Here is a 12363-nt window from a genome sequence, read left to right as displayed (position 1 = left end):
ATATGACTTTGATGAAATTTACCAGAGAGAAGTGTAAAGTGTGTTCTTGGTCAGAGAACATTTTTAAAGGGGATACAGGAAAAACTAAACTGAGGTTTATGCAGGAAACAGGAGGAGGATTGGCCTAGTCAACACTTTGAGCTACTCTGGTGCTTAACTACATCACAGCTGATCTTCAATCTCAATGCTAGTTTTCCTGCACCCATCCTATATCCCTTCATACCTTTTGACTGTTTCCATACATACAGACAAAGAAGGACACCACTTTAACTGGGACAACACACACATCCTAGGACAGGCAAAACAAAGACATGCACGAGAATTCTTAGGGGCATGGCACTCTAACCAGAACTCCATCAATAAACACATCGATTTAGATCCCAACCACCTTCCCTTGAAAAAAAGAACCGGAAATGACATCACCTACCTTAACAAACCAAGACCCATAAATAGAGAGATGGGACATACCACCAGCGCTTCACCAGAGACTCTCGCTGATGATGTTGCCTAGTCATGGTGACGAAACGTCTGAAAACAAGCCTTCCAGCTCAGTGAGCTAATTTACATTCTTATTGACAAAGGTTACATGGTCACCAGTAGGCTAGTTTTTTAATCCAGATTTCTGTTAAATTCAAATTTCATCTCTGGCCTTTGAGGGTCTCGAAAGATCTGGACTGCCAGTCCGGTGACAATACCACTACACCACCACTTCTTCCTGGTTCTAGAAACCCCCCTACCAGGAGGAACATCCTTTCGGTATCCACTCTGCCTCACCCTTTAAGAGATCACATCTCATTCTTCTAAACTCCAGACAGTAAATACCCAGGTCTCCACACCCTCTCTTCACAGGACAGGGGCACCATTCTGGGAATAAGTGCCCAGTCTCCACACCCTCTCTTTACAGGACAGGGGCACCATTCTGGGAATAAGTGCCCAGGTCTCCACACCCTCTCTTCACAGGACAGGACAAGTGAAGTGGGCTTTGGTGGCCTTATCTAAAGGAGGAGATATTTGCAAGAGGGAGTGCTGTGGAGTTTCACCAGACTTACTCCCGGAATGATTACTGAAGAAGGGCTTATGCCCGAAACATCGATTCTCCTGCTCCTCGGATGCTGCCAGAATCATTGTCAGAATCATTGGTGACCAAGTGGCAATTGGATAGGTACATGGATAGGTATGTAAGCTAGGACAAATGTTCGGCACAACATCGTGGGCCGAAGGACCTGTTCTGTGCTGTATTGTTCTATGTTCTGCCTGGCCTGCTGTGTTTTTCTAGCGGTGCTCCTTCAGCACTGACCCTCCAACAATATGGCGCTCCCTCAGCACTAACTCTCCAACAGTGCTGCGCTCCCTCAGCACTGACCCTCCAACAGTGCAGAACTAACCCACCAACAATGTGGCACTCCCTCAGCACTAACCCTCCAACAGTCCGGCACTCCCTCAGTACTGACCCTCTGACAATGTGGCACTCCCTCAGCACTGACCCTCTGACAGTGCGGCACTCCCTCAGTACTGACCCTCTGACAATGTGGCACTCCCTCAGCACTGACCCTCTGACAGTGCTGCACTCCCTCAGTACTGACCCTCTGACAATGCGGCACTCCCTCAGTACTGACCCTCCGACTGTGCAGCACTCCCTCAGCACTGACTCTCCGACAGTGCGGCACTCCCTCAGTACTGACCCTCCGACAGTGCGGCACTCCCTCAGCACTGACCCTCCCACAGTGCGGCACTCCCTCAGCACTGACCCTCCGACTGTGCAGCACTCCCTCAGCACTGACCCTCCGACAGTGCGGCACTCCCTCAGCACTGACCCTCCGACAATGTGGCACTCCCTCAGCACTGACCCTCCGACTGTGCAGCACTCCCTCAGCACTGACCCTCCGACAGTGCAGCACTCCCTCAGCACCGACCCTCCACCAGTGCGGCACTCCCTCAGTTCAACATTAAGAGTGTATTGGAATGTTACTCTAGGTGGCCTGTAACTGTGATTGAACCTGGTGGTTTTCAGTGCTCTTCTCCCTGGATTACAGCCAGGCTCTGCCCAATTTGTGCTACTCACTTCTCCAGTGCCTCGAGCTCAGTGTCCTGTTGCTGCAGCGGGGTTTTAGATGCAGGCTGCATGTTCTGATCCTGCTCCACCTGCACCGGCCACAGTTCCCTGCGTCTTTTTGCCTGGGTTTCCTCCTCGCTCGCCTGATGTTGTCTCCGGCACTGTTCTGTCTCACCGAGGTAGTGACTGTCATTGCCCTGCTCCTGAACTCTGTCCGTCTGTGCACAGGGTGTCTGGAGACAGGAATGGGGAGAGGGAAGAAGGGATGAGAAACTCTGCACTCAGGGCAATCCACACTGTGTACCCCAAATCCCCATCCATCCCTAATCCTTACCCCTCCCTAATCCCCAAACCCTCACTGACACTAAACTCCAAATCCACATCCTTCTTCAACCAAAACTATCCATCCCATCCTACTCCAACACAAATCCCACTCTTCCTGTAAAACATGTTTCGATTCCAAAGCCTGACTTCCACTCCCAGTGGCAGATTCATGATGAATTTACAAAAAGAAAATCATGTTACAATGTTCAAAGGCCTCATCTGAAATTGACACAGCTGCTTTTAAACGAAACATTAAGAGACCTTCACTGCATCAAGTGCAGCCCAGTTCCTGCCCAGGGTAACGACAGTGTCAGCAGTTACTGCGAGATTTGTCTCCAAACAAAGACACTCCAAGTAAAACAAATCCTTCATCAGTGATGGGACAGAAAATATAAATCAACTGAAAGGCATTTCGGAGAAACCAGACCTTTGGGAGAGATGGTCATTATCCCAGACAGCCAAGACTTGGGAGGTGGCTCTAGAGTCATAATGTCATTGAGACCGACTGCAGGAAAAAGGCCCTTTGACCCATCAACCCTAACCTGGTCCAAACACCATCTCACTATTCTAGTCCCAGTTTCAATGTTTTCAGGTATGTGAACATTGTGTTTCATAACGTTTCTGTGAAATCCCTTCAGATGTTTCACTCAGCAAAAGACATTATATAAATGCAAGTTGTTGCTGATAGCTGGTAGCATTGAGTGAGGAGAAAGTGAGGTCTGCAGATGCTGACTCCAGCTCCTCGGATGCTGCTGAGCTTTTCCAGCACCATACTCTCGACTCGTATTGAGTGAGGAGTGTTAGCCTTGCCTGTTACAGTTTGGTCTGTAAATGCATTGGGTTGCATGGTCTCCATCTATACTGTATGGTTTGATGTTTCTATGATTATGAATTGAGGGAGATGGAGTAATGATACTGGACTAGAATCCAGGGCCCATCGTAATCCCAGATGGCCCTGCTCCGGTTCAAATTACACCCTGGCAGATGGATTTTAACTTAAATTCATAAATCTGTACTGTAAAACTCGTCCCAGTGATAGTGACCATGAAACTAGCATCAATTATCATTAAAAACCCACCTGACTCACCAATGTCCTTTCGGGAAGGAAATGACCCAGACTGGCCAACAGCATTGTGGCTTACTCTTTGCTGCCCTCTGAAATGGCCCTGGCAAGCTATTTGATTCAAAGGCAATTAGGGACAGACAACAAAAGCTGGAGCGATGTTCACAATTAAAGAAAGGATCTCTGTGTACTATTGACTGACAGGTCGAGAGGGTTGGATCAATACCTCTGGTAGGTCCTCTGCTGTGGGTGTGATATCATCATCACTGGGATCTTCCCCACTCCACACCATCTCCTCATGTGCACCCAGACGGTGTTGAGAACACTGCTGACCTTCAACACTGAACTCAAAGACAGGCCGAACGCCCTGTGAAACAGAAACAGACGGAAGGTCAGCATGGGCTGATGTAACCAGCCCTGAAACAGTCTGAGGTCATACCCTCATCCACCCGCCCACTCCCACCCCATGGTGTCTGAGGGAAAACTATCCTTTGCTGCAGACCTGTCTAGCTAGAATATTTCTAAGGGCAGCTTTGTCTCAGTCTTCAGGGAATGGGTTAGGGTTAGGGTTAGGGTATACTTCACTCTGTGCTCACTGAATTACAGTGGATCCTGGTCCACCAACACATCAGGCTTAAGATTCTCATCCCTGGGATCAGGTCCCTCAGTGGCCTCACCCCCTCCCTATCTCTGCAATTCCCCACCCCCCCCCCCCCCCCACCACCCCATGATCCTCCACGATATCTGCACTCCTTCCGTCTGGCCTCTTCCACCTGCTGCCTGAGTCCTCAATTTGGGAATTCCCAACTTAAACTTCACCGCCTCTCTCCCTCAATCTTCTCTTGAAGACACTCCTTCAAGCCCACCTCTTTAATCAAATTGGTGCCCATCTGACTTACTGTCACCTCAAGAGGGAGGGGCTTCCAACACCCCTTCCCCAAGTCCCTCCTCCCTACCTTTTATCTTAGCCTGCTGGACACACTTTCCTCATTCCTGAAGAAGGGCTCATGCCCGAAACGTCGATTCTCCTGCTCATTGGATGCTGCCTGACCTGCTGCGCTTTTCCAGCAACACATTTTCAGCTCTGATCTCCAGCATCTGCAGTCCTCACTTTCTCCTCAATAATTGTACCATGGGAAAAGTCTTATCTAAAACAGATTGTGACTGTCGTTGTCTGCAGGATCAGCCGAACAGACCAGAAAATACTTCTCAGCTCCCAATGAACATGGCCATCCTGTGGCAGAGTTAAAATTCCGACATTCCAACATTTTGGAAAAACAAGAAGCAGGACTTGTAACTTCTGCTAACCAGCCCAGTGACCTGTGCCTGTGACAGACACTCTGTGACCACATGATTCAGACTGGCTGTGGCAAATCTCCCCATCCCCCACAACCCCAGCCACCGTCTGCGTTTGGGAGTGCTCCCGGACTCAAACCTCAGCAGGAGTCATTGTGGGAATGGGGCTGAAACAGGTTCATTGTGAGGGTGACTTGTATTCCTCTGAGTATATTTTTTTAAATCAGTCTGTTCAGAGATAGTTACTTATGTCTCAAGCAGTGGAACTTAATCTGAGCCTCCGGGCTCAGAGGTGGGAACACTATCGCCAAGCAAACACTAAACCATGAGATCCCGCGATTCTATTTCAAAGAAGGTACAATGTCACCCAGTATCCTAAGCAATATCCATCGCTCTGTACTGAGGCATCTGTATCCAAATCCAGACAAAATCCAAGTTTGGTTAAAACAGTGGCAAGTGCCAGGCAATAACCTCTGTAACAAGAGAGAATGTAACCATCATCCCTTGACATTCAATGGTGTTATCATCACTGAATCTTCCACTGTCAAAATCCTGAGGGGTTACCACTGACCAGGAGCTGAATATAACTCACCCTATAAATGTAGTGGCTACAAAAGCAGTTCAGTGGTTAGGAATCCCGCCACTCACCCCCTGACTCCCCAAAGCCTGTCCACCATCTACAAGGCACAAGTCAGGAGTATGATGGAATACTCCCCACTTGCCCTGGATGGGGGCAGCTCCAACAACACTCAAGAAGCTTGACACCATCCAGGACAAAGCAGCCACTTGATTGGCACCACATCCACAAACACCCACTCCCTCCCCCACCCACACTCAGTAACAGCAGTGTGTACCATCTACAAGATGCCCTGCAGAAACTCACCAAAGATCCTCAGGCAGCACCTTCCAAACCCACAGCCGCTCACATCTAGAAGGACAAGGGCAGCAGATACATGGGAACACCACCCCCTGCAAGTTCCCCTCCAAGCGCCTCGCCATCCTGACTTGGAAATATATTGCTGTTCCTTCACTGTCACTGGATCAAAATCCTGGAATTCCCTCTCTAAGGGCATTGTGGGCCTCCTACAGCACAGGGACTGCAGTGGGTCAAGAAAGCAGCTCACCCCCATAAATGCTGCCCCAGCCAGTGACACCCACATTCCATGAATGAATAAAAAGAAACAGTACCTTGGATTCAGAAATACTTCATTGACTGTAAAGCACTGGAGCTCTCAGTGAATGTGAGTGCCTTTGTGAGGTGATATTGAAATGTAAACTTGATTGGATTTATATTTCCATTCACACAGCAAGTATAGAACTGAAGATCCAATTACCTCTCTGTTGAGACAGAGTGGGAGAACCTGTTCTCTGCCATCACTCTCAGAAGGAACTCCCGTTGGTTCATGTTTGACCACGGAGTGACTGAGATGTCCAGTTGGTGCCTTGTCCATGGTGTTGAGCTGTTTGTTGATGTGTTTCACCTGTTCTATTTTCTTCTTCACTGTCGACACCACCTTTGTTGAGCAAGGGGGAAAGGTTCAGTGTTCGTCCCCCTCTAACAGCAGCAAGGCTGTAATCTGATACTCACAGCACTGTAGGCTGGTGCCAAGGGGAACTCATAAAATCACAGGCCCACTGCCTCCTGGGCTATCGAGCACAATACCCCAAGTCATGACATCAGCACTCATTGGAACCTCTTTTCAACATCATATGTTCATACCTCACTGAATCGTACTGACCTTGGTCCAATGTCACAGCTCCATTCAGTAATTGGGCTCTGGTTTAATTTTTAACTTGAACCCTTTGATATTTTTCAATACATGCTAATGGGACTAACGAGATTGCTCCATAAAGCAGTTTGCATTGACTTGATGGGCCAAATAGCCTCCTCATGGCCACACATTAGGGAGCGCGATGATCTTGTGCTATTATCACCAGACTATTCAATCCAGAGAGCCAGATAATCTCCTGGGGGAACAAGTTTGAATCTCACCTTGGCAGGTGGTGGAATTTGAATTCGATTTCTTTTAAAATCTGGAATTAGGAATTTAATGATGACCATGAATCCATTGTCGCTTGTCGGAAAAATCCATCTGGTTCATGAATGTCCTTTCGGAAAGGAAACTGCCATCATTACCTTGTCTAGTCTACATGTAACTCAAGACCCACAGCCAATGTGGATGACTCTTACCTGTCCTCTGGGCAATTAGGGATGGACAATAAATGCCGGCCTAGCTAGCAACACCCTCATCCCATAAATGAATTTAAAAAAGACTCTAAAGCCCCAGGAATATAACAATACCCTACTGTTAAATGTTCTAAGTATAAACTTTGTAACTTGCCACTTGAATATATCTACTTAGCATTGTTACAAAATGCTTCAGAAATCACGTGTGTGTAAAACAGTCTTTCCTCTCTGGTAACATGTACTCGTCCTTCGTTTGAAACACACTGACCAGGTAACCTGCCTGCTGAGAGAGCAGCATCCTTCCAGCAGCCAGCAATCAGCTCACTGCCTGCCCTCCTGCCCAGTTCACCCCTCAGGCAGAAGGGCTGTGTGTAAACAGTCTGAAACTGCTGCAGAAACTCAGCAGGTCTGGCAGCATCGAGGGAGAGAAATCAGAGTTGACATCCAAGAGAATTGCATTCTGAGGAAAGGTCACTCAGTCTGGAACATTAATTATGATTTCTCCCCACAGATGCTGACAGACCTGCTGAACTTTTCCAGCAATCTCTATATTTTTTCTGACTTACAGCATCTGCACCTCTTTAGGTTTTACTTTGTTAATTTGACCTGGTTTCTGGTTTAAGAATGGCAGGACTGCGGGAGATAAATAGAGATTGTAGAGAAGGTATCACAGTGAGATGGAGCTGATAGTCAGCTGAAAGGCAGAGGAACAGACCGGCCCTGTGCAGTTCCCTGTCACAATACCCCCCTGGTTACAAGTTGGTTCCTACGCTGACAGCTCCTTGTTGAGATCCTTTGCTGCACTCCTTGCCTTTTGTCTGCAATCTCCTCTCTCCCACTCTGTTAAACTCCCCTGGTTTACAGAGACTACATTACTCATCACAAAGTTCAAGCTGGGGTTTGATATTACCAGCATCGATGACACTCCTGGCCTGCAAGCTTTCATCAGCAATCACAGAATCCTTCCTCGGGTTTAACTCGGAAACTTCCAGACCTCCTTGCACTTCAAGATTTTGTTTCTTCATAGAATTAAAGAGTCAGGCACATCCACCTGGGCCCTCAACCACTGGAATCTACTCCCTGATCTCCTCGGTCTCTCTCTCTCTCTCTCTCTTCCTCACTTTCCTATTAAAGACTTTCCTTAAATCCTCACTTTATGACCAAGCTTTGGTTAACCTTCCAGAATATCTGTAAGATTTTGTTTCCTGATCACTGCCATGGTACACCTTGGGATATTTAACTTCACTAAAGTTGTTAAATCAATATAAGTCATTGTTCTCTTCTCCAAATCACAGCACTACTGTTACTTGTTAATTGTGTTAACTATCCTCCTGCAGAGTTAATGTTTCAAGTCCAGTAGCCCTTCTTCAGAACAGTTCTAGGTCTGAACTTGAAGCATTAACTCTGTTTTTCTCTCTCTCTCCACAGATGCTGCCAGACCTGCTGAGTTTCTCCAGCAATTTCTGCGTTTGGTTCGGATTTCCAGCATCTGCAATTCTTTATTTTGTTATCACAGTTCAATAGTGCTTGCTATTTGACACAATTAAAGCAGATTCCTCTTCATTCTGATTGAGTAGGTCAAGATAAACTGTACTCGCCAGGTCCTCAGCATGTCACAATGCACTCACAGAGGAGGCGATGTCCCAGTGGGGGTATTGTTGCAAAACTATTAATATTTTAGGAATCCCACTATGGATGGAATTTGACTTTTCTTTAAAAATCTGGACCGAGGGGTTGAATGATCACCATGAAACATTGCTGGTGACAGAAAAACCCAACCATTTTATGGATCGAAACTACTGTCTTTAAAGCTTGGGGCAGTGGCTGCCAAGGCACAGTGGGGGTCTGAGATCTCTGTGCCACCTGGGGGTCCATTCAGTTATCAGACCCACCCAGTGCCTCAAATGCATATTATTTCAGTCTTGTATGTGTAAGAGATGTTTTTGGTTCGTTTAAGTAGAGTGGAACTCCAATGTTTATTTATTTTTCTTGGTATGCTCTGTACAGAACCGAACTGTGTCTGTGACTATGTATGTCCATAAAGATATTTTTCGTAAGTAAAGCATATTTTGAAATTAAGAAAAAGTCTGGCCTACATGTGACTCCAGACCCACAGCTATATAGTTGACTCTTATCTTAGGCACAAGCAGTAAATGCTGGCCGAGACAGCAACACCCACTTTCTGTGAATGATTAAAAAGATGTGGCCGACAGGGAGAGAGAGAGGGAGAGACATGTGCCAAAAATAGACATTAGAGAGAGGAAGAGAAGCAAAGGGAGAGGGCGAGAAGAGAGGGAAATGTACAAAAAGTTGGAAATACACACACACACATACTCCTGAAACTCCTGATTACGTGGTTAGTTATTACAGAAATCAAGTCCTTACCTGCAACTCTAGCGGGATTTCCTTCCAACCAAGCAGCTCCTGAATTCTCACCACTTTCTCCTGGAAACTCGGAATCTCCTTCTCCTGGGACGGAATCTCATCCTGCAGCAAGACAAGCATCAACCAGTTCATGGACAGAGCGAATGAAAGTTGGCCAGGTCTCAATTCATGCAATTATTTTACATTTCAGTTTAATGCAAGCAGAAATCATCAAACCAGCAAAATAAATCTCCAAAAGCCCAGAGCAAGACTGATGGAAAATCAGTGTCAGCTCAGAAAAGGTCTGAGGGAAACCTGGCTGCAAACCTGAAATAAAAATAAAGTTACTGCAAACTTTCAGCAGGTCTGGCCATTTCTGTGGAGAGACAAAGAGTTAATGTTTAAGATTAATAACTTTTTATCAGAATTCTACCTACCCGTTTCAAACTGTTAACACTGGCAGTATTTAACTAATAGTTAAACCTTTTATTGTTTTAGCATCTCAGAGACGACAAGGAGTGGGCAAGAAATGGCAGCCTAACCAGCCATCCCATTTATTTTAAAATTAATCTGCAGTATTTTGATTTTGTTTTATTGCAAATGAACTCTCTCTCTCTCATGCACAACAAAAACTGGAGACATTTACTCTGTATCTAACCCCGTGCTGTCACTATTCTGGGAGTGATTGATGGAGACAGTGTAGAGGCAGCTTTACTTTGTATGTTATCTGCTGCTGATTTGAGTCATGTTGGGTTAATCAGTGACACCGACCCCTTTCAATCAGAGCTCTTGGAACAAAGAGTATCAGAACACACAGCTTGTAAGACCAGCGTTTGATAGAGTTATTCTATAGCAGGGCTGTGAATGATAAATCATTTTAACCTGTCGAGCTCTCTCTTCCTAAACCTGTGAGACTGGTTTGGGGAGTTTAAATGTTCTCCCCTTTAATCTTTGACTTATTAAGTGATCTCAGGAATACAGAGAAACAACAATTAAAATGTCCTTACCTGGTAGATTGTTCTCCATTGGTTCAGTTAGCGGTAGGCTGGCTCTTGCTGCGGTCCCAGGCTCTCTGCGGTTTATTCCAGTCTCCTCAGTGTTCTGTTGATCCTCTAACCTGTTTCTGTAGCTTTTGCCCAGGCATGTAAAACCCCTCCGTTCAATCTTGATTTATCCTGCCTCCAGCAGATTCCAACTGCCAGCTGACTGCTTTAACCCTTCGAGGCTATAAATCTGAGATCACTCGACTCACCGAGTCCTCCAGGAGTAAACTGAAGGGAGGAGTCGACCTGAACCTTTCTGTGGTTTTTGAGGTACTCCTACTACGCAGGATTTGTGAACAGACTGGGTGTGGTAAACTCTAGCTTGTGTTCCGTACACCTCCTGCTTGAACACATTGAATAGCACCTTCACCTGAGACCATAACATGTCGGAACTGAAACAGGCCATTCAGCCCATTGCGTCTGCTCTGGTGTTCAATGAGACCGTGGCTGATCTGATAATCCTCAACTCCACTTTCCTGCCTTTTATACTTAACCCTTGAATCCCTTACTCATTAAAAAAATCTATCTCAGCCTTGAATATACTTAATGACCCAACCTCAACAGCTCTCCACCAATTCACTCCCGTCTAAGGAAAAGATAGCCCTGCTCAACTCTATTGTCAATGTGTGACTCCTTAAACTGAGATGATACCCTCTGGTCCTAGACTCTCCCACACAAGGGGAAATACTCTCTCCACATCTCCCCTGTCAAGTACCCAAAGAATCTTGTGTATTTCAATAAAGTTGCCTCTTATTTTGCCAAATTGATTCAGGCCGAATTTATTCTTCCTCTCCTCATAAGACAGTCACTTCATACCAGGGAACAACCTTGTGAATATTCAGTGGATTGCCTCCAATGCCAGTTACATTAGGGTTAGAACTGTTCACAGTATTCCAGCCGTGGTCTGAACTAGTGCCTTGTATACTTCTAGCAAGAATTCTAGAATGAGAAATCCCTCCAAACATATATTGGCTAAATCCAGGCGCTTAGGGAACACTGTGCTATTGGAGGGTCAATACTGACAGAGCACTGCATGAACGAAGGGTCAGCAATTAGGAGTATTGCCCTGTCACACACTATGTTCAGAGAGATCAGTGCCCTATCAGTGAGTCAGCCATTGTATTGTTGCGGGTCAGAACTAACAGACTGCCACACTGTCGGAGGGTCATTACTGAGGGAGTGCCGCACTGTCGGAGGGTCAGTGCTGAGGGAGTGCCGCACTGTTGGAGGGTCATTGCTGAGGGAGTGCCACACTGTCGGAGGGTCAGTGCTGAGGGAGTGCCACACTGTCGGAGGGTCAGTACTGAGGGAGTGCCGCACTGTCGGAGGGTCAGTGCTGAGGGAGTGCCGCACTGTCGGAGGGTCAGTACTGAGGGAGTGCCGCACTGTCGGAGGGTCAGTGCTGAGGGAGTGCCGCACTGCCAGAGGGTCAGTGCTGAAGGTATATCGCACTGTCAGAGGGTCAGTACTGAGAAAGAGCTGCACTGTTGGAGGGTCAGTGCTGAGGGAGTGCCGTACTGTCAGAGGGTCAGTGCTGAGACAGTGCCGCACTGTTGGAGGGTCTGTACTGAGGGAGAGCTGTGCTGTCAGAGGGTCAGTGCTGAGAGAGTGCCGCACTGTCTGAGGGTCAGTGCTGAGGGAATGCTGCACTGTCAGAGGGTCAGTGCTGAAGGAGTGCCACACTGTCGGACAGTCAGTGCTGAGGGAGTGCCGCACAGTTATAGGGACAGTACTGAGAAAGTTCTGCATTATTGGATTACTGAATTTAGGTGGGACATGAAGTGAAGTGTCTGTCTGTTCTCTGAACTGAAGGCAAAAGGATCCAATTGTGCAATTGCGAAGAAAAGCAATAGATCTGTCCCCTCTGTCCTAATACTTAATCTTCAAACAACAACTGGGAACTTTGCTCTGTAATCTCTTTCTGCCAGGAACATCTTGCTGTGAGCAGAATGGCTGTCACCAATTGGATCCTCATCGGCAGGAATCAGAGGCTTTCCTCATTTGACCGTTTGGTGATGGCTGATATATTTAA

The 12363-nt window shown here is 46.8% G+C and overlaps 1 protein-coding gene across 6 annotated transcripts in view; it reads right to left on the bottom strand.

Moving 5' to 3' along the window:
• The window catches only part of LOC140476049 (uncharacterized), a 452737-nt gene that overhangs the window by 321847 nt on the left and 118527 nt on the right, over nt 1–12363 (bottom strand). For all 6 annotated transcript variants that reach the window (XM_072568002.1, XM_072568006.1, XM_072568005.1 and 3 more), the window contains 4 exons: nt 9310–9411; nt 6071–6250; nt 3667–3807; nt 2063–2286 (listed from right to left, as the gene is read on the bottom strand). In XM_072568002.1, the coding sequence (XP_072424103.1) occupies nt 2063–2286; nt 3667–3807; nt 6071–6250; nt 9310–9411 (647 nt within the window). The remainder of the gene's footprint in view (nt 1–2062; nt 2287–3666; nt 3808–6070; nt 6251–9309; nt 9412–12363) is intronic.

The sequence above is a fragment of the Chiloscyllium punctatum genome, chromosome 4, assembly GCF_047496795.1.
Source record: "Chiloscyllium punctatum isolate Juve2018m chromosome 4, sChiPun1.3, whole genome shotgun sequence".
Lineage (NCBI taxonomy): Eukaryota > Metazoa > Chordata > Chondrichthyes > Orectolobiformes > Hemiscylliidae > Chiloscyllium > Chiloscyllium punctatum.
Note: the sequence above shows the minus strand (reverse complement) of the source record. Positions and strands in the feature narration are given on the sequence as shown.